At 41.9% G+C, this 26,160-nt stretch overlaps 9 protein-coding genes across 9 annotated transcripts; 6 read left to right on the plus strand and 3 right to left on the minus strand.

Annotated features, from left to right (window-relative positions):
- Positions 1–174: 174 nt before the first annotated feature.
- Bfra_007672 (putative mitochondrial import receptor subunit) lies at positions 175–555 on the plus strand (the record flags this gene model as incomplete). Its single annotated transcript, XM_037338042.1, has 5 exons — positions 175–198; positions 262–308; positions 359–387; positions 442–478; positions 534–555. 5 exons carry the CDS (start codon positions 175–177, stop codon positions 553–555), a joined length of 159 nt encoding a protein of 52 aa, XP_037190105.1.
- Positions 556–1,017: 462 nt separating this feature from the next.
- On the plus strand, positions 1,018–2,026 carry Bfra_007673 (putative solute carrier family 25 member 33 protein; the record flags this gene model as incomplete). Its single annotated transcript, XM_037338043.1, has 2 exons — positions 1,018–1,138; positions 1,188–2,026. The coding sequence occupies 2 exons, from the start codon at positions 1,018–1,020 to the stop codon at positions 2,024–2,026; spliced, it is 960 nt and encodes a 319-aa protein (XP_037190106.1).
- A 175-nt stretch (positions 2,027–2,201) lies between these two features.
- Bfra_007674 (putative ubie coq5 protein) lies at positions 2,202–2,990 on the minus strand (the record flags this gene model as incomplete). The annotated part of the gene is made up of 1 exon (XM_037338044.1): positions 2,202–2,990. One exon carries the CDS (start codon positions 2,988–2,990, stop codon positions 2,202–2,204), a length of 789 nt encoding a protein of 262 aa, XP_037190107.1.
- A 1,577-nt stretch (positions 2,991–4,567) lies between these two features.
- Bfra_007675 (uncharacterized protein) lies at positions 4,568–6,064 on the minus strand (the record flags this gene model as incomplete). The annotated part of the gene is made up of 1 exon (XM_037338045.1): positions 4,568–6,064. The coding sequence occupies one exon, from the start codon at positions 6,062–6,064 to the stop codon at positions 4,568–4,570; it is 1,497 nt and encodes a 498-aa protein (XP_037190108.1).
- Positions 6,065–6,408: 344 nt separating this feature from the next.
- Positions 6,409–9,098, plus strand: Bfra_007676ia (uncharacterized protein; the record flags this gene model as incomplete). The annotated part of the gene is made up of 3 exons (XM_037338046.1): positions 6,409–7,194; positions 7,249–8,929; positions 8,980–9,098. The coding sequence occupies 3 exons, from the start codon at positions 6,409–6,411 to the stop codon at positions 9,096–9,098; spliced, it is 2,586 nt and encodes an 861-aa protein (XP_037190109.1).
- An 851-nt stretch (positions 9,099–9,949) lies between these two features.
- Positions 9,950–12,023, plus strand: Bfra_007676ib (uncharacterized protein; the record flags this gene model as incomplete). Its single annotated transcript, XM_037338047.1, has 6 exons — positions 9,950–10,011; positions 10,077–10,314; positions 10,426–10,514; positions 10,572–10,993; positions 11,348–11,543; positions 11,579–12,023. The coding sequence occupies 6 exons, from the start codon at positions 9,950–9,952 to the stop codon at positions 12,021–12,023; spliced, it is 1,452 nt and encodes a 483-aa protein (XP_037190110.1).
- Positions 12,024–16,632: 4,609 nt separating this feature from the next.
- Positions 16,633–19,376, minus strand: Bfra_007677 (putative ubiquitin c-terminal hydrolase family protein; the record flags this gene model as incomplete). The annotated part of the gene is made up of 4 exons (XM_037338048.1): positions 16,633–18,537; positions 18,586–18,960; positions 19,010–19,099; positions 19,275–19,376. 4 exons carry the CDS (start codon positions 19,374–19,376, stop codon positions 16,633–16,635), a joined length of 2,472 nt encoding a protein of 823 aa, XP_037190111.1.
- A 764-nt stretch (positions 19,377–20,140) lies between these two features.
- Bfra_007678 (putative mitochondrial 54s ribosomal protein 7 5 protein) lies at positions 20,141–21,368 on the plus strand (the record flags this gene model as incomplete). Its single annotated transcript, XM_037338049.1, has 4 exons — positions 20,141–20,397; positions 20,453–21,048; positions 21,098–21,186; positions 21,243–21,368. The coding sequence occupies 4 exons, from the start codon at positions 20,141–20,143 to the stop codon at positions 21,366–21,368; spliced, it is 1,068 nt and encodes a 355-aa protein (XP_037190112.1).
- A 4,013-nt stretch (positions 21,369–25,381) lies between these two features.
- On the plus strand, positions 25,382–25,738 carry Bfra_007679 (uncharacterized protein; the record flags this gene model as incomplete). The annotated part of the gene is made up of 1 exon (XM_037338050.1): positions 25,382–25,738. One exon carries the CDS (start codon positions 25,382–25,384, stop codon positions 25,736–25,738), a length of 357 nt encoding a protein of 118 aa, XP_037190113.1.
- Positions 25,739–26,160: the final 422 nt, after the last annotated feature.

Below are 26,160 nucleotides of genomic sequence, written 5' to 3' on the forward strand. Positions count from 1 at the left end.
GCCTTGTTGATTGTGAGAAACCTTGATCACTTTTTTATACTGGAAGTAAAAGTACAGGAAGACAAGCCAGAACATTTGATTTTACAACAATTTGTATGTATATTTGATGAACTCTCTCTTCTTGTTTGCAGGATGCTAATCGTTTACAGCTCCGAATTAAGAAATTACATCAAAATGCAACTTTCTGAAGAATCTAAGGTTCGCATGCAGATGGCCTTCCCATGATGGATAGATGGAATGGTTTTATTGACTTTAGAATAGGAGCGCATTGGAAAGCTCATTGACTATTCCCGTGTTGCTATCCATTAGTGAGGATATTCTGGATCTTCCATCTTGGACTTATGCTAACAGTTTACAGTGGTTACCTTCCATTGATCCTCTACCTTGGTACGAACTGGCAAACGACATGAAGCATAAAGACATGCATGCTAACGGAACCAGGATACACCCGCAGTGAACCACGCCCATCTATCGTCAGGTCAGTTTCTCTGCAGACTCTCAAGACCAAAGCATGTACTGATGTCCATCTACAGACTCCTCTCTCCTCTCGCATAACTTTCTAATAAAGAGCCACCAAACGGAAATGTTTGACTAGTCGATACGGAGATTGACGGGAAGGAATTGCGAGGCAGGACTGGGCTACAGATGGGAATACTGGCACTAACCAGAGAACGATATGACGGTTGTAGCATATGAGGCGTTCATGAAATAATGAAATGCTCAGGGAGCTTATGTTTATGGTGGATGCACACCATACAGAGATAATTGTACAATAGCGCAAAAAGCGCAATCACCACTACGAAATCAAAACCATTTCCTGTCTCCCGTTCCAATTTTAAATGCCTCATTCTTTGTCGTCTGAATGTCTGAATAATGTGAAACTCTACCTAAGATATCATTTGCCCCCGCCTCGGCAAGCCCCAGAAAATTATGAAGCTTTATTTTCGTCATCGGGTGTAAATATATTGCCCCTCGCAACTTCAACATTTTCGCAATGACAAACATAAATCTTCCCTTATGACCGAAAACCATGCGCGCATCTCTCCCGCGCTGGTCGAGACAATTGCTGGCCTCTCGGCCGGTACAGCATCTACCCTAGCTGTTCATCCTCTTGATGTTATCAAAACGCGGTTGCAAAGTAATTTCATACCCCTCCTTCCTGCTCAACCCATTGCTAACACCACCAGTTCATCGTAGTACATCTCATACTCCAGCCAGCGGTCTTAGCATCTTCCGAAATCTAACCCGACAGCCTCAACCTCTACAAAGCCTCTACCGCGGTCTAACACCCAATCTCATCGGAAACGCCAGTAGCTGGGCCCTCTTCTTCTACTTCAAAAATATATTTGAATCCTCCCTTCGCTCCTTTCACAATCAACCTTCACATTCCAATTATGCCTCTCTTACACCCATCGACTATTTTCTCGCGTCCGGCTCAGCAGGTATCATGATTACCATCACTACAAATCCAATCTGGGTACTCAAGACCCGAATGCTGAGTTCGGATCGAAGCAGTAAAGGGGCGTATCAAAGTATGTGGCATGGTGCTCGACATTTATGGCAACATGAGGGAATACGAGGGTTCTACAGAGGTGTGGGTATTAGTTTGTTGGGTAATAGTCATGGAGCCGTACAATTCGCCGTCTATGAGCCCTTGAAGAACTTCTGGCGTAATCATTGCTCACACCAGACTCTAAGAGGCGATAGAGAAAGTTCCCAGGTTAAATTGGGGAATACCGCGACGCTGTTACTTAGCAGCTCGGCGAAAATTATTGCGGGAACAGCGACGTATCCGTATCAGGTTGTGAGGAGTAGATTGCAGACGTATGATGCGGAAGAAAGGTTTGGGAAGGGGATTAGAGGGGTTGTGGGCAAGGTTTGGAGAGAGGAGGGGTGGAGAGGGTTTTATAGGGGGTTGGGTACGAATATTGTGAGGGTTTTGCCGGCGACTTGGGTGACGTTCTTGGTGTATGAGAATGCGAGGTTTTATCTGCCAAGGCAGTGGAATAGAGAGGGGGAGGAGTAGGAAAGGGGTACAGTTAAGTTTTGAGTATTCCACGAGTTGTATTTGTATTGATTGTAAGCTATCATACGCGCCAATTTTGGGCTTCCGATGAGATATAGACCATTGTACTATAGAAGCTTCAGGAAATTACATTGCCATCTACTGGTAAATAGAAGATTGATTACCCTGTCTCCAATCACTTCTTGTAACAAACTACTTCACCACAGCCAGTCTTCCACCAGCATCCCTCTGTTTTCTCCCAAGCATCCCACTCCTCAATCATTTCTTTTATTTTCTCATCGCTGTCCACAACTCCTAGCCTGACCGCGTTTTCGCCAACATCACCAGTCATCAATGAGTTTTTCCAACTCGGTTGCATCAGATAACTGTAACTCTCCACTACGTTCTCATTTTCAAACCCCGCTTCTCTAGCCCAGTTCCCTAAATACTTCCCAGCATGTGGCTCTGATCCTTTCTCTCTGATCATGGCTTCCATAATCTCAACAGTTCTCTTAAGTTCAGAAGTGGAAGGATAAAACATAGCATCCCCCATATCACTCTCCCTACAGGCCACAAATCCTCCTACCTTACAAACTCTTCTCATCTCCTTGATAGCATTCACAGGATCTGGTAAATGAATGAGTAGCTGATGCGTATACACTACATCAAATGTCTCGTCCTCAAAAGGTAACTTCATCACATCACCAATCTGGAATGAACAATTGTCTAATCCCAGGTCTCTGGCCTTTGCATTAGCCACCTCAATGACTGATTCTCCTGCATCGAGACCGATAATTGAACTCTGATGGATGAGGGTGGCAACATCGGTTGTAATTGAACCGGGGCCACAGCCGAGATCCAGGATGTGTGATGTGGGGGTTAGGTGAGGTAGGAAATAGGCGCAACAGGTAGAGGCGCGACGGAGGGAGTGTCGATTTACTACTGCAGGGCTATAGCCGAGGGAGTAGGTTTTATTAGATACCATGATTTGTATGACAGGTTGTTTTGTTGATGTCTGGTCTATATGAGAAGAAGAGCTATTAAGAAGTTTCTCCACGGAGATAAGATGGAGGTAAGTAGTGATTACGTCATTGTACTTTCCTCGATATGTTATGGCAGGTAGAGAGCAGGCCAAAGCTGCAGAGGGATGAAAGTAGGAATGGAGAAGTATCAAGTATGGGGCTGAGCCCATATAGAGTAGCAATTCAATTGTACAAAGTAAAATCTGCCTCGGCAGGCGGACTACAGCCTCATATATGCTGTTCGGCTGGTCAGACGAAAATACCTAGGAGAGATTCAAAGGCCGAAACTAAAGATCCGTTAACGCATAGGTATGCTAGGTGTTAGTAGATAAATACAGCCGCTTATCTTCACCGACAGTAAACGCTTTTCGAAACAACTTGGAGTAAAGCTTTACATATAAGTAGGCCTGACCCGGAGCGGTGCACTGAGATTGACCTGACTGAGTATAACTCTGGAGAAAGTATCGTTTGAGCCGGATAAGGGCTGATAATCTGATACTTTCCTTCAATTGAAGCATTGGAAATTTATTGTCCAGATTGAAGGAAACATTCATGTGCTATGTTCGAATTAAGAATGGAGAATTCGAACAATCACCCAAAGTAGAAACATTTGACGTGATCAATGAAATATGGCATAGAAGTGATGTAGAAATGAGGAATGACATAGCCCAATCTCTCTTAATCACAATGATGGTATGTAACTACGCATGGCGGTACTCCTTCTTAGTTATCTGCCTCCTCCAAAGTTCGGCAGTGCGAGATGTGGGAATTCCACATCGCATTGCTCAAACTTCTAACACTGTATTTGACAATCCTTCATGACTAGTCTCTCAGAACTCCTTGCCAGTGTCCATATTGACTGCATGTACACCAGAAGGACCACCAGTGGGTGTATGGTCCAACGGGAGACTTCTCAGCTTTCGAAATTTTCAACAAATTCATTCTTCGATTGCTTGATATCAGAATTTATCTTTTGATTTTTCGACCTCTAATGAAACATTCAAACGATTCCTAAAATAGAACAATCGACATATCAAGAGATCTTTCCAAGTCCATTCTTGTAGTGTCTCGTCAGTCCGTACACCTAACAGTGGACGCAACTTGAAGAGGCTGTAGGCCATCAGATAGTAGTTGAATCGCAGCCTGGAAATCGAAACTAGAGTCTCACAATCTATAAACCACTGCGAGTTCCCTTTTGGCGACATTATATGGTCTCTTCAGATGCATTATACGGGCACCAAGAAGGCGTACAAGCCAACAGTGTCATTGCCATGGTCGATTGGCTGTCAGGGCGAATAATTATTGAAAGATAACAGCCGGCACTCGGTTACCTTGCCACATTCACTAGCCACAATCAATGGAATTAGTCCATTTGTGAACGTGGAATGGATTTCTGATATTACGATTCTGCGATTCACATCATTGTGTTTTCAAGAGATTCTAACTCCATATCGACCTAATAATGCTATACAGCTAAAGAAATTCCAGCACGCGCCTTCGTATATATTCACTATTCCTCATCGGGACCATTCCTGTCTCTTCAGTCTAGGCTTATTGTGCTGTCCTTGCCAATGCTTTCAGGAGAAGACGATAGCTTTGTAATAGTCTTTCGGGTTTCTCTGAGCACTGTCATTAATCCTAGCAATAACTTTAGGATTAGCATGAGATAGGGCGAATCCGAGAGCATAACTAAACCATCCTGAATATCCTTATGCTTTGCCTGCCTTGCCTCCTCTGCCAGTTGCTCTGCATCCTGCTCTTCGACTAAGGTAGTATCTGATGGGAACCAGGACGATCCGTTCTCTGATTGTGACCCATCCTGCAGATCCATTGCTGGCTCTGACATCGTCACTGATATGTTCTTCGGATGCTGTTCGGAGATTCCAGTTCCATTTTGAGGTGTGTTTGTTAAAATCAAAGATGCTCTCGAAAGATTTTCGAGAGATGGATATGTCGGGTCAAATGGATCTAAGTTAGATACCCCTAGTCCCATAGGTTTGCTGTGGACAGTAATGCGTTCGGTGGAAGTTGCAACGAGCGTCGACTGTCGTGGTCCAGCAAATGTCGCAACTCCATCCCTTTTCTCCCCATTTCTTTCTCTAGGAGTCTCTGCCGTGATCCCTCCCATGAAAATTGATGCAGGTAGTGCATCGGGTATTTCTGTCGGTACCACTTCTAAATTTTCCATCTCCATCATCCTCGGAAGACTATTGGCGAGGACATCAAGACGCGTGCTATTGCGGTCCCCTCGCGGAAGATGGACAAACGTTGTGGAAGAACCCTTGCTTTTGTCTTGGTCCGAAGAAAATTTCAAATGTCTTAAGATCTTGTCCTTCGTGCTTTTCAACTTGCCTTTTATGTTAACTTCCATTAAGAAAGGTCTGCCATCGTGTTCGAAGGCGAAGGCAGTATGGATCATATTGCTATGCGTTGTATGCTGTTCGAACTCGCTCTCTGTAAGCTCCCATTCCAATGTTCGATATATTGCTGTATGTCGACCTTTATGGGTGGGATGAGTTGCAGGTCTTAGCCTTCCATTGAATATCCATCTGCTGCTTAGGATTACTTCTTTGGAGGTGTCTAGCCCTACTCCACCACCACCATTGCCAAGGATATTAATATTTGGAGTGAGAAGTAGATTCTTTTTGACTAGCATTCGTCTTTCCGGTCCGTGTAGTTGCTTAGGACCATATTGATCGGTAATATGAAGGCGATCCGATACAGACTTCTGAATGGACGACTTTTCCGTGGCCTCTCTCGGCTCGCTGTCTTCTAAAGTGATCGAAACTGTTGCGCTCGATAACCTGCAATCGTTTGGCTGATCAAATCCAAGGCTCATATAAATAACCCCTGCAGGATTTTCAGCTTCTCCCATAACTCCCCATTTCGACTTAGAGAGTCGAAATTGGCAAGTTACTCCAACCTTTCCGACTTTTTGATATTTCAGACACGCATTGGGAAGATGCTCGATTCTTTCCAGGGTGCGCCCAAACTTTCGTGCGATGATTGGAGTATTGCTTAGAGGGTTCAAAGTCATTGTGGTGGTTTCTAGATTGAGGGTAACATGTGGTTTTGGAGCGTTGACTCGAATAAAAGATGTAAAGAGGATGGAACTGGCTTTTTGCGCTTGTAATGTAAGATCTTACTTTATTGTTTTCTTCTCATGGCTGATAGCGAAACGGCAACTGATAGAGGCTGTGCTCATGCGATGTAACCTGAATGCATAAAATAGTCCAGCAGCCCTGAACTCAGCCTACCTCCCACGATGAAATCAATGTGTATAATTTCACAACATCTACTAACACAATTAATCTTCAATTTCCAAATGTCAAGCGGTGCTCTGAAACTTTCAAAATACCCTTTCAACAACTAGCTTTTAATATGCCTCGCTTTACGGGTCACTACCCACCCTCGTCAACTTCAGCATCATCACGTGGGGATTCGCTCTGGTCCCGCGATTCCCATACAGCATCTTCCACCTCCACTGCTCCGATATCATTGTCAGAATCCACAGAGAAACGTAGTGTATCTTTTAAAGAACCTTCCAAATATTATAGATATCATGAAGAGTCTGAAGATGACACCGAAGACCCTTCAGCCGACCGCGAAAACGAACTTAGAAACCGTCGAGAAAGAATAGCAGCTCGTTACTTTCGTGAATTCTATTCAGTGTCTCCAGGAGGTGGCTCTACTCTTCCGCCTCATAGCCGCATACCAATTTCCAAGACAGAGAGTAATTCGTGGACTCCCAATTCAACACAAGACTCAACCATTTACCTTGAGTTCGAATGTAGCGAAGATATCGAGATTTACTTGGAGGAGCTTTCTCGTTTAAGAAGACTCGGAAGGTTTTATGATGCCAAGCAATATTTCAAATCTTGCTCTGTCTATTGTGGCGATCATCCAGATTTCATCATTGACTATGTTGAGACCTTGTTGTCGCAAGGCGCATGTAAGGATGTTCTCGAGCTTCTCGCATGTGAGAATCCTCCAATCTTGACCGAAGATTGTGGTCAAATCTACCATCACTACCTACATTCCGCATTTTGTGTAGCAAAAGCTGTTACTTTGGGGTGGACAGAAGATGCAGTTCTGCAATGGGGACAAGCAAAATCGGAGCTGATTTCGGAATTACGTCGAGACTTTACCAACTTGAGTTCAATTCAGGTGAGGTTCAATACTGGGCAGCTATCATCCAAAACTTTAACTCACTAGTATTAGATTCGATTTCTCTGTCATTTGATGTATCTAGAAACGCCACATGTTGTATCGATGAGTTCATCGTATCCGAATACTATGGTTGGGTCCATCTCTGAATTCGAGTGGTGCGAATTATATTCGCATCTTCTATCGAAAAACAGAGTTTGGGATATGGGAGATATTTTTTATCATTTACTAGGTTCATCGACTGTGAAGCAAGTGGTAGGGATGTTTTTTGACACAAGGATGAGTCTAGACCGTTCTATCAATACATTCGTCACGCAGTGGACCCAAGAGCAGGATGAATCCACAGATCTTGCTATTCTTGACGTATTAGTCACAGTGTGGCTTCGGGGAATTCCAGACGAAGGGCCCCTCGACAAAGCAGATCAACAATGGATTGATATATGCATGCTCCATACCCGAAAGATTGCAACTTCAATTAGGGAGAACTATCCTGCAAGCATTAAATCTAGCCCTTACTTGCGTTGGATTCTAGCTGAAGTGAGATGGGCCGATGTATCCAGAGAAAGCCAAGAATCATCACGCTGGTCGTATCTTGACAGTTCTCCTGGGCTATTATGTTTCGATGGTCGTCTCCCTGTTTACGTACCCTTTGCATCAGAAAATCCAGGTTGGAGAATTCCACCTCACTCAGAGCGCTCTATTGAGCTATTGACGCTCGGACTGAGTACTGCACGAGACCTTGGTAATTATTATTTGGAAGTCCTCTACCTGGAAGAGCTTGTGTGTAGGTCAAGCGTTCCACGAAATCATCTTGCTGATTTGGAAAACCTGCAAAAGAACGTAATAGGGAATAATTGCGGTTATCTCAGTGCATGTTTGACTCAATATCTGTTAGGAGCAGATCCAGATTCACAGAAAGATCTGAGCAATCGATTATGTGAGATCGATAGACAAGACGATTCTGCAAGTAGAGAAGAGAACCCAATTTTGAAATGGGCCCAGAGACAGATTCAACATGCACTATCTCATTCTCTGGGTAGCTCTCAAGAACAGCAAGATCTTTACTCGTGGATGGAAAGGTCGGCATATCATCAAATTCCTGAGCATTACCGCGACCGAATTCGGCGATCTCATTCAGCTTCACATGATCGCAATTACTATGGAGGAAAAAACAAGATCGCGAAATACGTCGCAAAAGGTAAAATTCCACTACCATACCATTCCGAGAGTGCAGAGCCTAGGGCGAGCTTGGATCGACGACGGACAAGCCCGTCACCTCTGACGCGACCAGATGCAGGAGTGAAAGGAAGCACTAGTTCTTCCACTCTACGTTCGCATGAGCTACCTATTGGGGGAGAAAACAGGCATCCTGCATACATGACTACTACTCTTAAACGCGCGCAAAACTTCAGTGATGATCGGGGCATTATGGATCTCTCTGGGCGTTTCCGTGTGAGAACCCCGGAAACTATCGACAGCTCTATTTTGAATAATCATAATGATTCAGAAAGAAAGTATCAGAAGTCTTCACTATCACATGGGCAAAATGCGGTTTCTTCGGAACAAGCAAGAGAAATGTCTCCTCGAATAGAAATGGACAACAGAGCCGGAATTCGAAGTGTTGAATCAGAGAGTAGGAGTGACTTGTCAACCAGAGCTGATAAAGGTAAGGGGGTCGACGAGCATGATGATACACCTGGTGAACTTTCAAAAGTACCAGAAGTACACCATAATAGTAAGCGCATTCCATACTAGCACTTCAGTAGCGTCTGCTAATTGTCACAGGCTTACAGGCAGATCGTGCTGAGCGCCCGAAACCTCATTACTTTGAAGAAGAAGAAGAACCTAAGAAAGACTTTGAGCGTGAACATGCGAGTGGCTACAGTTCGGACGAGTCTGCGTAAGCATGAAGAGGCAAGAGTATTGATTGAATACCCAGGCGGCAACTAAACCTAGGATTCTATCACTCAAGGCAAGATAACATATTGATTGTTCATTGTCCAAAATGATTTGAGGGATTCTAACATTCTGTGTGCGCGCCCGATTAAGATATCAAGTATCATCGCGGTTAATGTAAGGGTATAAATCAGCGGGTTTGATGATTGGAGGGGAAAGAATGGACCCAAGAAGAAATGTTAAGATGTGCATCCACGATCCGATAGTTTGAATCTGAGCTGCAACTTCTCAAGCGAATCAAAAACTATTACTGATATGGTGTAATCTAGATTTGTATCTGAAATGTTGCGGATGGGACAGAGAGTGTGTGAAACATGCTTGTAATGAATGATCGATCGTTGGATCATTTTGCTCAAAAAGCGACTTTTTAAGCAGAATGTTCTTCAATCATTGAGCTTCGAGAATCGGATCATGAGGCTCATTGTTAAAATAAAGATGGAGAAATCTATGCGTTATCCTCTGACCTTTTGGGGCTTCAAAGTCGAAAAGTAAGGTTCAATGTGAGGAAATATGTGTGATCCACATCTCTGCCCTTTTGATGTGTAAATTTCGTAAGCAATTATGATGAATGAACTGTATTGATCAAATTGAAAAGTCCTACTGAGGCGGTGTCCTGTCGCCATGCAACTATATGTGAAAGCTGGTTAGGATCTCTTAGTCTGCATCGTCAGCAATGTTTGATTGTTGATAAATGAGCCGCATGATTAGACCTACCAAAGCCTCATTATCTTATCAAATGACATGTCATCTCTTTCTTACTCTTTCGTGAATTTGTTCACAAACAAAAAAGCATATCGCCATGAGAGAACTTCTCGGCGTTGTCGCAAGTGGAATCGCAGTCGCTCAACTGTCATTCGTAGAGTAGCTAATTCATACGGATTCTTCTCTTACTGGTCTACTACTTCGGTTTTAAATCAATAAAATAGGAAGAAACATTTAGCGGAATTGAATACTGACCCAGTAATTGCTGATGAAAATGTTGATATGGATGTCGACTTAACGATTCTCCCAAAAGCATGGATGAGACTCAAGGGTATGCACATTAAACAGAGTCGACGATTCGGATGTTGGACATGTTCTTTTCGACCCGTACGTGTGGTTCATGACGACTCTCCAATTTTCCGTGCTTGCAAGAATGGAGATATTGGCAAAATACTTCAGCTGGTATAGACTGGTAAAGCGAGTGTGTTTGATACAAATCAACTAGGATACAACCTGATACACGTGAGATTGCCACCCAATATTCCTTTGCAAAAGCCTAATGGATGAATACAGTTTGCAGCTCTCCACTTGCGTGCAGAACTATGTAGATGGCTACTCGCTCAAGGAGTGCAAGCTACCGAGACTGGAATAGATGAAGAAGAGTATGCAACATCACCAGTTTAGGGGTTTGAGAATAATCGAGACAAATTCATCTCTAGGACAGCTTTACATATCGCAAGTTACCATGTAGATAAAGACGATAGAGAAGTTGGTAACTCTTCTTCAATGAGATTTCAATGTGTTGAGAACAAGGGGCGCCACAATGATGCCATGGAAACTATTAGAGTTCTAATAGAAGTTGGACAATACGATCCAATGCGAGAGTCGAAGGTCGGCGAAACATCCTTACATTGGTACACTGGTGGGGCCGAACCTTTCGACTACATGCTCAATCAAGAAAGCTTCCCAATTGGTCTTGATCCGCAAGATGGCATTGTGTCTATATTGGAGTGCCATATAGAAGCAGGAACACACTGCTTCGCAGATACAATCATCAAATTCATGATGGAGAAGAGCATAAAATTCTCAGAGGCTCGCCTTTTAAGAAATGGATTTCCTAGCTGCCCGCTCATCTTGCACAGTACGCTGGGACTATTATCAAATATCCTTTATGATTCTGAAACAACATGCAATCTTACCTCAACAATTTCGTTGATTTTTGCACTGCTCGAGATGAGAGTTGATATCTACCACAAACAGTTGTATTTAGGGACACCGTTATCGCATTTATTTGAAAATAAAGACGTGTTTCCTATTCGCATGTTTAAAAAAACAGAAAGAATGCCCTCAATTATTTTGGAATGATTCAGGTTACTGAGAATAGCTGGGTATAATCTGCAAGACTACGTCATTCAAGAATCATACTATCATGACTCCTGTGTGATTTTTCCAGCTACGGAAGGTTGTTTGGTTGGGTATATGCACATTTTTCAAGCTTTCAATACTACAGATATCATTTGCAACTTCGAGTTGTATGACTGTCGCGATCAGGAAAGCAGTTTCAAGTTGTCAAACTCCCTACAAAAACCAAAAATGCCTGGAGCCTGGGAGAGTGATGCCGGCCTAATAGATTATCCTGAATTTACGGCTAGTGAAATATGGAGACCCAGTCGTTCTCCAGATTTTGAGATGTTCGTTCTAATCTTTCTGATATTCTCATTTTAAGATCACAACTATTTTTGTTTGTGGGTCACAAAATGCCAATTTTGAGTTTAAGGTCCTTTGTAATTGGCCCTTTGATAGACGGCGAACAAAAATTTGACCATATAAGCTCTATACGGCGTCGAGGATTAGCTTGTAAATGTTTCTGCTTCCTGCACTGTCCGCCTGAGCCTCAGTTCGGTAGGTACGATGTCGAGATCGGTGAGTTAGACTTATGTTCGTGTTTGGAGAAAGTCAGAAATGATGGAAGTGATGGTGAAAGTGGGTGCAAATGCGAGGACGAGCATACAAATGATGACGGTAGCGAGTTTGAGAGCGAGGTGGAGAGTATTGATGAAAGTAATGAGTATGAAGATAGAAGCGACTGTGCAAGCCAGGTTGAGAGTGAAAATGAGAGTATCAATGACAGCAACCAGCATGAGAAAGACCAAAAGGCAGATGGTGTTTGAGCTGGATATAGTCATTTAAAACCCGAATATAGCTAAAGGAAAGAGTATTTTCTGGAAAAATTAGGCTCATCTCATGATTGACAAGCCAAGTAACTATTACTACATGAGATTAACCTAATTGATCTCGGGTGAATATTACGAGCTCATCTAAATAAGACCAACGTCTGTCTTCCACTTCATTTGATCTTGAGGATATAATGGCCAATATTACTGAGAAAATACTTTCTGAGCAAGCAAAATTCCGCCTGGAGCTGTCATTCATATCTTCATTGCCTCAAAAGATCGGAAGTATGTATAAATTAGCAACAACACACATTTCTTGCCCCTCAGAAGGGTTATTGAGACTTGATGTCTCATGTCAAATTAGTTAATTATCTTTGATCTCAATTCTAATCAATGACCCAGCCTGTAAAGCGCAATCATCATGACCACGGATTTATTATACGAGGATCTACCCTCCGCACGAACATTAAATGCCCAGAAGTAGAGAATTCATACTGATCACACTACTTGATCTACAATATCCAACACTTCATCATTGGTGTTTCTCCAGAATTTTAATAAGTAGCGCAAGCCACAAAACTACAGACGTGCAACAAATACATTGAATTATGTAATAGAATGCTGGAACATGTATAGTGTTTCTTGGATGTACTCTTGTGATAGGTCAGCTCGCTATCTATTGGCTCATTGGTTTTATATCAAACTAAGTAAACTTAAATTCAGACCCAGGCTATTCTTACCATGCTCTGATATTGACTAGAAAACTTAGTTATCACGGCGTATCTCACTCCAATTAGATTCCTAGATTTTAGCTTTTTACTTCCAGAAGAGAATATAGCCAAATTGAGTTGTTCCATATCATTATTCACAGTACCTTGGATGGTCCTTGAGATAAGTAAGAGATGTATGAATAGACAGCTTAACAAATCGTAGGGGAAGATTAGATGAGCTCCAACTTTATCCATTCCTTGCTGAGAAATCACTGGATAGATATCATAAAGTAGTAGAATGCCTAGGCGTTTTGGAACTACATCAATCGCACCGCCAGTTCAAATTGAACCAATCATTCTTTCCCTTCCAAACAGATCCATGGACACGGGAAGATCAGATATGCAACAAAACGAATTTCGTGCTTCTTTATCATATCATTGGAAGAATGTTACATACTACTGGAATACCGAAGCTAAAGATATACCTCGAATGATAAGCTGGGTCATTATGCATGAAGCTTAGTTGTACAACAAAAGGACTTTTGTGCTTCTCTGGACATCATTGGCGAAATGTTACACACCACTAGGATATCAAAGCTAAACATACATCTCAAATGATAAGTTTCTTAAATGATAAGTTATGTCATTGTGCATGAAGCTTAGATGTGCAACAAAAGGATTTCTATGTTTTTATGGAATATTACTGGAAGAATTATATAGAATACTGAATTACCAAAGCTAAAAGTACACCTTGTATGATAAGTTATGTCATTGTGCATGAAGTTTAGATGTGCAACAAAACGATTCCTATGTTTTAATGGGATTCTATTGGAAGAATTTCATGAAGCACTAGAATACTGAAGCTAAAGATACATCTCGAATGATAATTTATGTCATTATGCATGAAGTTTAGATGTGCAACAAAAGGAATTTGTTATATCTATGAGATGTTATTGGAGAGATACAATGAGCTAGCGTGATTGCTGCTCATTCACTAGCTTCTTAGAGACGGTTCTACATCATACCAAGAGTGTCTAAGAAGGATCTCCTACTTTGGTCAAATTTATATCATGTTAGAGTTTATTTATTTCCTCCAATCCTCATGCTTCAACTGTTTACTGTTGTCTGAAGGAAGCAATACTTACTCGCAATGTGATAACTCACAAAAATCTTCGAAACAAGTTTTTGGTTTCGATACATAGCTCAAAAGATCACTCAAACAGATGATGTTATTGATGAACATAAGATTTTCCAACTTTCAATTCTTGCATATATTCAGTCATATAAAGCTTGAGATTCAAGACGCACGGCACAAATATAAATTCAAAATATCTCGTTATTTAGTGTCAGGATAAAAGAAGATTATCGAAAGTTGTAGAAGCAGCCATAGTCCTTGCAACCAAGTATAGATAGGGTGGTCCATCATGACGTTTGATAATATGAAAGAATCTCATGATCTACTCACCCCGAACCTTAATTCATCATGATCATGTTTCTTCTTCTCGAGGCGATAGCACCAAATAACTATTTCAGGTAATACATTGAGACACAAGAAAGAATAAATCAGGTATACGAGTACACAACAATCTCCAATTAGCTTAAATTTACAACCATTTCCTTTAAAATCCCTGATGTTTCACTGGCTACCATGGCCATTGGAACTTTACGCCCTAAAAAGCAATACCTACAATTTGCACCATAGAGTATTCAAGGAAACCAGGTCCTTGATACCTCATCCTCCAAAGTGGATAGTACAAAGCGAGACAGGATAGAAAGACTTCGAACAATCAATAATGCACAAACAGACCTACAAACCATCCTTATTTTGCATTTCGCCGGAGAATTTTCGCAGGCCAAGAAGTATACAGAAAAGCCAATTTTCAACCATTAAAAGCTTAAACATTATGTTAAGACATTCAAGTGTAGGAGAGAGACATGTACAACCAATAGCAAGCTTTCAACCCCCCAAATCTATGAATTTGTTGCATATCGTCGGAGAATTCTCGCCAGCCAAGAAGATACAAAGACGCTAAACTTTCAATTGTTTAAAGTATGAATTGAATCAAGAACCTACATTTGAGTACATACATTTAGCTGGAATATGATATATAACCAATAACAAACCCGAAACCTGCAAACAAATTCAATTGTTGCACATCTCCGGAGAATTTTCCCGGAGCGGCCCCCTTAGTCAAGAATCAAGCATCCACCATCAACCACCATCACTTAACCAACCTCTTCCCCAACCCCCTAAAATCCTCACCCCGATGAAATCATACCGTAAAATCCTCCCAGATCATAACAAATCCCAAACACCCCACATCACATAACCAATAATCATCATCAATCACACTAATACCACGCACTAAAAAAGAAACTCGCTAGTTCTCGTTAGTCTCTTCTCGCGAAAACTAGCGAGAACTCAAAAAATGATCTACAAAAACCCGTTAAACGTCACTTTCCCACTTTAACTTCCCGGAAATAAATACATCGTCTGTTTTAATATTATTACCGATGATCTAGTCACTTCACCTTGATGTCTTGGCTTTCGTTTATGGTGAAGGAAGGAATCGGTTCTATAGATGTGGAAGGGGTGTAGAATTATTAATGCTATGGATCTAAGATTGTATATGCATTCACAAAAGTCGTATCGTTCATATTTACTTACTCCTAGATGATACTCAATCGAGAACATCCTCACCATAGTATTCTTCATATCGACAGTATATTCCCTATTCGCATATTCACTCGCTCATTGTTACTATTTAAGTGGGTAACTGTTTCCAAATTAGAATAGTAGTCTTAACTCAATATATTCACCCGCTTACTATTACTACCTAGGTGATTATTTCCAGATTGGAAAACTAGCCTAGGCTCACTTCAAGTTTTTGTAATGCCAAGGCCTAAAAAATACTGTTATATCAATAAAAATCACGGGAAGAATGAGATATGCAACAAAACTCTCCAGATACAGTTCCCACCCAATAGAATAAAAGATGTTAGAAAAACAGAAGGGAGTAGACCACGCGGGAAAAATGCGATATGCAACAAAACTCTCCAGACACAATTCCCATCCAGGAAAACAGAATACATTAGGAAAACAGAAGAGTAAAGAACTCATTATTTAGAATCTCAACAGAGCTCACAATTACATCCCTTAAGATCTTCGAATTCTTTGGGAGTAATGTTGTCCTCGAATGGCCAAAATGCATCAGTCATAAAAGATATATGTTTGGTGAGTTGATTCAATATCAGGAAGCCTTATCTCATATAATCATCTAATATGTCAGCCCGTCCTATTCCCTCCCAAAATGTCATAACGCGGATCAACAATCACTGAATACAAACAGGGTCTCAGATAATGTGTTCGAAAACGCTATATATGTGTAATGCTGTATCATTTCTATCATAACCAGCCCCAAAGTTCTATCTATACCCAACCCTGTCCTCTCTATTGATAATCCCATCCTGACCTCTAATTCCTTTCCTTGATGAGGTTGGATTCTATAAGCACGCAATAGGTTTCCCCATTATGAAATCGATCATTGATACTGATCTCCCACGCCCCAATTTTCTGGACATTGTGCTTTTGACCTATACTTTGGTTGGAATAGATGATATAATCTGATTCGACCCTCTAAAAAATCGCATCCTATAGCAGGCTGCAAAATTCTGTTATATTTACTCACTAATAACGACCGTAACCCCGTTTTAAAACCGAAGCCCATGTCCAAATCCACATTCCCTGACCATAACCATAATGAATGGTAACAGAATGTACCTCTCAAACGCCGTCACCAATGTATGAGGATCGACCATAATGTAGGTCTCCTCCAAAATCATAAAACTTTCTTAGTATATCCAGACGCCTTGAGAATGCCTTTACTCAACTCCTTTCACATAATATTACAAACTCTATCTGAATGATCCGAATTTTTGTCCTTATCTTTGGCATCCATGTCCGTGGTATCCTTGCTTCGCCTTTTACCCTTCTTGCTGCCTTTACGGGATATTCCACCACTTGTCTCAGCAGGTTTCGCGAGATCTCCATTAGTACTAGAGTCGACAGGACCATCTAATCCTAGACTAGGCAGAGCAGGCACAGCAGGTATAGATTCTTTGCTCGTGTCTGGCTTTTGTAAAGACTCTTTACTTGCCCGTGTAATCAAGTCTTTAAAGTATGACCTACGGTTTTCGGGTTTTTCGTTCGAGGAACTTGGTGGTCGACTCCGAGATGCCTTGCTCCTCCGAAATGTTCTTGAAGTTCTGGCACTGACCGGCTCCTCACCTGGCGTAGCAGGAGCTGATTCGTTGTCTGATTTTTCAACGCTGACACTACTCGCATCCGTGGCCGCAACGCTTCCTCTTCTGTCATCATCAGGAAGATTGAGACTTCTACGGGATCGATCAATCTCGGATGAAAATCTGACAACAGAGTTCGAACGATCGTTCGGTGGTGGGGTAAAATATCCTTCGTCATCGCCGCTGCCACTGTTTAAATCTGGGCTGGCCTTGGAAATCTGTACATCTATACTTGGAACAGAAGAATATGTGTACGATGGAGGTGTCGTATTGTCTGAAAATCTTGCCAAATCTTCTGGGGAAAGGTTCGCCAGAATGGGAACAAATTCATACCACAAAGTGACTGGCATTCCGTATTTGCTGTCCTGCTTCAGAGCTGCATCAATGTCTACTTTGGCTACTCGCCCCCCCTTTGCAATGTCATCGTGAACTATCCAGCAGTCATCAACATAAGCTGGTGGATGTTGACCATCTTTCGGTTGTACAGAATCCAAGCCACCATTGGTCTCCACATCTAAGCGAATTAGCGATCTATAGTGTCCACTTTCGAGTGATCCTTCGTGGCAAATCATCGATCGAAGTACCAGCTCGAAACAATCCGAGATTGCTACCTCGTTTGAACCTTCATATTCATGGACCAAGTGTGGTGGTAGTTTCATTTTCTTTGGGATATCAACATGGGTGTTATTCTTTTTCAGAACTTCTTTGCCGTCTGGTCCCTCCACATTGTGATATCTTTTCAAATCAAATCCTAGCATTGGATTATGGTTTTGTTTGATCCGTTCAACGAATTCTCGATTGTTTGCAGGAGCGGGTTTAGAAAACCAAACTATATCACCAATTAGTACAGGTACGGTCTTAAGTGGAGCAATATTTGAATTTAAATGGCAAGAAATCGGAGACCAACTGCTGGACGGACGAATCAGCTTAGATAATATAAACGCGTCGACTTCTCTTTCTTTACGCGTAGACATGCGACTCGTCGTACGGTTTAATGACCCTCCATCATGTGTGACCTCCCGAGTGAGATGGTTTTGGGAAGATGACTGGCCATTCATCTCCACGTGGCCTGGAGATACAGTGTCCGATTCGGCTTCTGTGTTCTCGACATGTTCTGAGGTTGGCTTTTTGTCAGTATTAGGTTCGGCTTCTGCGGTCTCCACGTGTTCTGGGACTGGTTTTCGGTCGTCATCGTCGGGTTCGACGCGTCTTTGAATTTTGACTAAAGACAACAAGGACCGTTCAATACATTCTTCGAGCCGCAAACGACCTGGCCCCTCATGATCGGTTGAAATGGAGATTGGAAGCGTCCGCTCTTTCGAGGTTCTATGATCATCCTTTTCGCGGATACCACCATGTTCATAATCGACTCTTAAGTCAAGCATTGGCCAATCGAGAATATCTCCAATCTTCATGTGTGCCTCAGTCGGGTCTTGCTCTTTGAGTTTATCCAAGTCGTCCCAGCCGCATTCGATCAAACTATCCAGGATGCGCTCGGTCTGTTTGGAATTAGCAAGTTCATCAAGTATATGGAAGGCAGAACTAACGATGTTAACTTCAATCAAAATGCCCGATCTCATGAGGTTTACCCATAATCTAATCAATTGGATCAGGTTTTGTTTGAGAGGATCTTCGTAGAAGTTGTTGAGTAGTTCTTGAAATTGAGTAGGGACTGTAAACAATGAAGCTAGAAAAGAATCCAGCCAACAGGTAACTCCACGAGAATTCTGTGCTCCGAGCATTGTTATTTTTGGATCATATGGATATATGACCCCGGAGAGCGAGTTATGGAACACTAGCAAAATTTGATGTGCTTTCTCGACATTTCCATTGGCATAAATTGAATTGAGACAAAACAGAACTTGATCGTCTTTCACATCATTGTGTCCATCGGATTCCAATAAGCTTCTGATCCGAGAAATCTATTGTTCCATTAGCCAAGCTGTCCGAGTAGTTGTGAACTAGTCCAACCTTTTCCTGGTCTTCATCTTGTTCCTTCTCCGACTTCGAATTTCTGATATGAACAAACAATGAGGTGAAAATGTCGGAAACTGATCGACTCTAGGATAAACAAGAATAACAAGTTAGTAATGGTGAATATAGGATTCTGTCGTCGTGTCATCATTGCATCGGAAATGCGCCACGAGAAAGCGGCTTTATGAGTAACTGCCAACCTTCCCCGCCTCGAGTGCCTGGAAGATCAAGTAAGGAGATATGGATGTCGCAGGCGCATTACCTTCTTCTCGGTAGATTTTTCGGCCGACTTGTTGTCTCTTGATTTATCTCGTTTGTGTGAAGTTTCCTTATCTTTATCCTTTCTGCCGCCAAATTTGTTCATGATGAAGGATGTGTTCGTGATGCTTCCGAAGAGGCCCGTTTGTGAATATTATTGTTGTGAAGTGATCGGTCAAATGATTGGAATAATAGGACCCTGAGTTTTGATTGTTGATTCGAATTGTGTACGAGTAGAAATGGGATACGATTCAACGTTGGGAAGGATTGGTATACTCCATATTCCGAAGACGAAGTGAATGAGTGATTGGTTGCTTTTTGGGACCTTTCGCAGATGAGTTCGAGGCGTCTTATTAGACTTTGAAGAGTGTGAATCTGGTGACCGTTTTTGTATTCTATTTTGAGTGTAGGTAGAGAAAGTTTGAAGCAAAAGCGGGTGTTGTTGTGGTTATGGTCGTAGTTGTTGCTTCTTCGATTTCATGGAGTGGTTACCACTAGGTAATCTCGACTCCACACCTGTTGTAGTTCGCTCGCTCGTACTGCGTAGAATCTTGGTGATCCTTCCCTCGGTGCTAAATGGAACTTTCTCCGAACTTTTTTTATAAGGGTCGGACGATAAATGATAATGCTAATCCTTGCTGCATGACACGTGCATGGGGCTTGGGAACTGTTCAAAGATCCGTCAACCAATCAATCAACACGCGCACTGGCTTGTTGCTTCTTGGACATAATTCAGAATGTCTTAGATAAGCAAGATTTACTTTGGAGATCTTGTTGCCTGATGCGGGAAGTTAAGGCATACATCGAGATATTTTTTGATGTTGCTGTTGGGAGGGTTAATCAAAATATCCCTCCATATACCCAAACGACATGGCTTTACGAGAACTACCGTCGACTTTATGTCGATTCTCGAGGAGGGAAATAAGATCATCACCAATATCGATAGGGAGGAATTGTCGCAGATATGCATCTGGTGAAGCTGTTGCCGCAAGAGAGAGTCCAGAAGATTTCCAGGACCTCGAATCGCAGTCTTCATTTGCTTCCACATCGGTGCCAAATGAAGTAATTGAGACTTATGACCCTGTAAAGAGGGCACAAGGGCGGAAGAGAGAACTTCCTTCCAGTCGGTATGACTGCGACAGATTCCATGAGAGAGAGGGGCAATGCTTATACCTTTTATAGATACCAATTTCGATCACCGAGATACTATCGAGGTCCCCTCCATCCTCATCAACCTCCACCAAAATCAGATCCTTCCTCTCGAGAATTCGTTCCCGGTCCATTCGGTCCCAATCGTCTCGAACAAACCTATAAATCAACCATCTCGCACGACATTATGACCATGGCATACGTTCATAAACCACCTGGAACCGTCACAATTCCTAAAGCCGATCGTTTAAGAACATGGGACGATTCATCACCATATCATAAAGGTAGACCAAAGAGAGGTCCTCGTGGTGGAGATGTTTTACGTCTCATCGAACAAGATATTACTTGGCGCAACATTCCTAAGATCGAAGAGGTTACTGTTCATTCGATGGTTAAGGGTGCACTTGGAGATTCCGCATACATGCATGTCGCTGGTATTTTACTACAATCAATTACCGGTGTGAGACCAGAAATTCACAAATCAACACACAACGTCGCACAATTCGGTATTCGAAAGGGCATGCCAGTTTCTCTAACTTGTACTATGAGAAATAACGATGCATTGGAGTTCCTTGATAAGTGTATCAATGTGGTATTCCCAAAAATTAAGGATTGGCAAGGTGTAAAGGGTGAGTTTCTTCGGCAGATATGTGATAGAAGGAATGCTAATTTAGATAGGCTCAACTGGAGATGGAAGTGGAAACTTGTCATTTGGTTTCAATAGAGAAGGAACTATTTTGTTCCCGGAAGTTCAGGTCAACTACGATGTAAGTTTTATATTGATCGTTTGCATGTACTTCAAAAGCTAACACAGATTTTCCAGATGTATCCCCCTAGGTTAATTCCTGGATTCCACGTTACAGTCAAAACCACCGCAACATCCGATCGTCATGCCAGACTTTTGCTTAGCGCTATGGGTGTTCCTTTCTACGGAAAGTTAGTTGATTAAATTCGATCTTTCACAAGTAAAGTGTATAAGACGATGTAAATCATGTGTAAATATAGCATGTAACACAAAATCATCATGTGCAGCACATCTGACCTCAAGTTTTATGTTTTGAATCGCGCGAACTTTCGTTTACAAACGAGATAAGGTTACCAGAGAAAGTTGTGGCTTCTGTTATTTAGTTGACAACCCTATAGATTTTCTGAGAGCACAAAGACGTGAATGAACCCAGCCCCCAGCCTTTGCGCCATCTCTTTAATATTCCTGAATCTTCACCTATCACTGGCCTTCAAACTTCAGACATCTACTCCTAATTTCCTAGTCATACTCCCGCATCATTCGGCCTCCAAATTGACGAAATGAAAGATACTCTCAACACACAGACTTTCTTCAATACTCGATATCGAACAAGTAAGATTTCGAATCGAAAGTATAGGAGAAGTCTCTGGCACCTAGTGATTTACTCTAAATTCTACCCAGAAACATATTCTAAAATATTTTGAACTCATAGAGATATCACTCTTCCAAGTATCTATTTCTATCTCGATGATTTACTCGATATTCTGCATTCTACATCTACAGGTTATGCAGTCAATAAATCACCAGCAATCATATACTGTCCTTACCGCTATACCTATATTACATCAACTCTTCGATCGTGCTCGCTCCACAACTACTCCACTCCTCGCCTCAGCTTCCCAAATAATTTCCCAAGAGTTACATATCTAAGTATATAAGGCTTCCAGAGAACTAACTCGAGCTCTTCATCCTTCCACCAAGAAAAACGGATATATACAAGTGATGAAAAATGGCACTCGTTCAGGAAATTGACGTACTTTTTCTGAGGATTCTGGGCGTGAGTTTCAACGAGTGTTTGATTGTGTTTTGGATAGGATTCGGGCTTGAGTTAGCATTTTGGATACTTTTCATTGCTGCTTTATTGTTGTTGATTTTCGTCTTGGGTTTCTTCTTATTGTCGTTGTATGGACTGTATGGTTATTGTCGGATCCACTCTTTCTGAGTAGGTTGACAACAATAATCCTCATCACTTTTCTTCAACGGAAATGCATAGCAAATCACCATGTCACAATCGCTTTATATACCCTTCTCGAGTGAAAAATATATAGGGACTCTATCGACTAGTCAGGCGCGGCAGACTTCGAAAGAGTTTTTTATGACAATACTAAGGAATTGTGAATGTAGCGACCCGTGCAACTTCCTCTTCCTCAACGCAGCTTTAGGTCTAAGAGTAGTTGCATAGACGGTAAAATCGACGTGTTAATAGAAATTCACAATGATGAAATGATTTCAACAACGACAAAAACCGCATGACCTCGACGGCGTTTGAGAATTTCCTTTTGAACATGCTGAAATGGGAACTGTGGACATCTAATCCAGGATTATCGTCGCATCGAATGGTAGACATTAGAAGTTATTTCCTAGCAGTACTTCTCCTGGATGTCTAGAGGTATCCGTTATGGCGAGCTCCCAGCAACATGACATAGTAGTAGTAGTAGTAGTAGTAGTAGTAGTAGTAGTAAGTTTACAATTGATTCAGTCTATCTATAGCTGACATAATATATACACTGCTTCACGAAAATTCGGTAGAAGCAACATAAACCGATACTAAGGGCTAGATAAGGAACGGAGACTAGACAGTCTTCCAGTAATGGTATAAATAGTATCTGATGCTACATCAAACAAAGGCCAACCGTATGATGATATAAGAGCAACGTTATTACATGCTTGGACTCCTTTTGAGAATGATTTGAAAATACCATCCTGCTAGTAGTCTTGAGTGAACATACTTCCAAGCGAATTCGAATCTGGGATTTGTTTGTCTTCTGCGAAAAAAAAGCATGAATCTATTTTGATCTTCATTATCAGTATTTCGACAAAACGTAGCAAATATAAATTCTCCGGATGGGATGAAATTACGTAGTTGTTTAGCGACAACGATAACAAGTGCCGGCAAAAATTCTTCCCAGATCGACGATAATGTAGGAGAGTAGTCTGATAGCAGAAGTAGTATACCGAAAAAAAGTGGTACATTAGAACGATGCAGTATATTTGAGATAGATTTTGAGGGCTCACGTGTACAATAGCGACCGATAGGAAAATGGGAAAAGAAATAGTGAACCTGACATCCAGGCTCCAAAGTGACAACCGCAGCGCAAACTCTACTATGGGAAGGTAATATGAGTGCGGGTGGGAGACTTTACATAAAACCGGGACATCTAATGATCTGGGTTACTGGATCAGACAAAGTATTCAATATTCGGAGTTCATTAACATTCACAATGATATCAACACTTCAAGCCATTTAAGTATTTCTTGATAATTTAGAGCCTTACGTTAATAGGGTGAATCCGGCAATGAATTTCCCCCACGCAAGAATAGACCAACGGCTCTGCACTCGAAGGGATGAAGAGGTGCCCCCTGTTGAAACAAGCTACTATTTAACCTCCATACAAACATGAATCGGGAAAGGCAGCGATGAGAATAAGAAGAGAAGTCTCACGATCGAAGCTAGGAACACAGAAAGGAAAAGCTTTCTTTCCTTGACAAGCCCAAATTTGCAACAAAGCAGAAGGAGTAGATTTTCGTTGCATAACTTCGTTACTCAACTCGTGTCTCGTGATAAAACACCATATCTCCTAACAAACTACTACTAGGTGATTGAAGTGCAATCTAGCGTCATATCTCTTTTCGATGTTGGACTTGAAAATTGATGTCGTGGAGCTGAGACTGGGGATGATTTTTGTTGAAAGGTCGTTTTTGGAGCTGAACACCACGCTCCAAGGCATATGAGATTTGTCTCGTAGCATAAGCATCGCCGTGGCATTTGGAACTCGGTATAATCGACGTCGGAAGTCCAACAGGTTTGGTTCTATACTAAGCTGCTTTTGGGGATGTTTCTACCCTCTCGCCATGCCTAACTATATCATAGCCCAGGTGAAGGAACACGTCCGAAGTAGAATTTAGATTGCCTAGCCATGATTCGTACCAACCATTTGGGTTTAGGTTCAGACCAACTATTTGACCCGGTCTAGGAAACAACTTAAGTCTTAAATTGTGGGGTCAAAAGGCTGAGGCTGACACATCGTGTGTTTTGGGTCCAACAGCGGTTCATCTCAAAACACATCCTAGACTATGAGCCTCATCCTTATCCAAATATCGCCCCCTCAGCCTTATGCACGATCTATTTCGGTCTCCGTATACCCTACGAAGATACAATGTTTATACCTTCTTGTGGGAAGGAACGTGAGGCTTTCGAACGCTCAATATGAGCAGAGGGAAAGCGATGAGGTAGAAAAGTGGCTTGAATTGCAGTCGAGGACCTCGAGGCGGCATGTCTATTTTTGTATGACGGGAAACCTAAGACCAATAAAATATTTAGAGCAAATGTAGGTCGATGAATAGAAGCCAAGCCGCATTGATCGACAACTAATAGTTCGGAGTGGAGTCGCGATTGGCGTCGATAGTTTAGAGTTTAGATGAATTCTCCCCCCTTATTCAGATATTCTAGAAGGACAAAAGAGTTTGATTTGTTCTATGAAGGATTCTTCGTCGTGTGAATTTTATACTTGTTATTGAAGAAAGGATGGTATTGTGGTCTGATCGAGTAATCAACCTCACTTGCTTATGTAAGATCCTTGCACCATATCAACTGATCCTTTTCCTAAAATTGCTTGGCACTGCCTGCAACCTCATTTTTGATCATCATCCTTCATGATTGGATATGGCAAGAGGCTGAGTTGTCCGGCAGGGACACAAGTCAGGTTCCTCCTCAGCCTATTGTTGGGTGAGAATAAGATCATGGAATGAAATGAAATGAATAAGTATTAACCTCCTTGCTGTTGCTCGTTTCGTTTTCATGCTGGAAGTGAATGCAATCTGGCTGCTTAATTGACTCACAAACATACGATATCACAGCCAGGGAAGATTGAAGTGAATCATAAAGACTTGGAGCGGGGATAGGGAATGAACTCAACGTCAGACCTTTCAATATCTAAATGTCAACCCCCAGACCGCGTTCATCAACCCAATCACCAGCGGAAAACCAACAGATTTACGATTATTATTCACAGTCGAAAATGGCACAGCAACCTCAACAGCCACAAAAAAGTCTCTGGGATCGTGAACCAGCAGATGTCGCAAATATGCCACCGGTCTACACTCAAGAATACGAATACAAGGCGCCAGCCCAACCTCAACCTACATACCTAATGACTGATGGAAAGGGAGGACCGAGGGAAGTGGTATATGTTCAGCAACAAAAGGTTGAGAAGAAACACAACAAAGATGATGTCGCTTTAGGATGTTGTGCAGGATGTGCGGCAGCTTGCTGTTGTGGTTGTAGCGTGATGTGAAGTTATTGCTGGAATTGTGAATAATAGGAATTATCGCAAAGTCACGGGTTATTTTGGACATTGGGCAGCTTGCGATGACAAACGAATACCATCACGGGGCAATGGAGTTTTGGCATTTTGATATCGATTGGGATCTTGGGAAACTTGCGGAATATATCGACATCCGAGCAATTATATTTGAAAATAATGGGGAACAGTAAAAATGCCATGGATATAGGCTAGGTTGTCCGAGTATGAGCGTTTGGTTTTGGAGGTGGTGTCTTTCATCAATGATACTTCGTCGAAAGCTTTTCGTTCATGAGTTTCGCGTAATTCGTATTTAGGGAAATTGGTGTATGTTTTTGCCTTGATGATACTCTCATCAACTAGTGGCATCTTAGACCCAAAGTAGTTCAAAAGATATCGCAGGGCTATCTACAATA

This window comes from Botrytis fragariae, assembly GCF_013461495.1.
Source record: "Botrytis fragariae strain BVB16 chromosome Unknown tig00000112, whole genome shotgun sequence".
Classification (NCBI taxonomy): Eukaryota; Fungi; Ascomycota; class Leotiomycetes; order Helotiales; family Sclerotiniaceae; genus Botrytis; species Botrytis fragariae.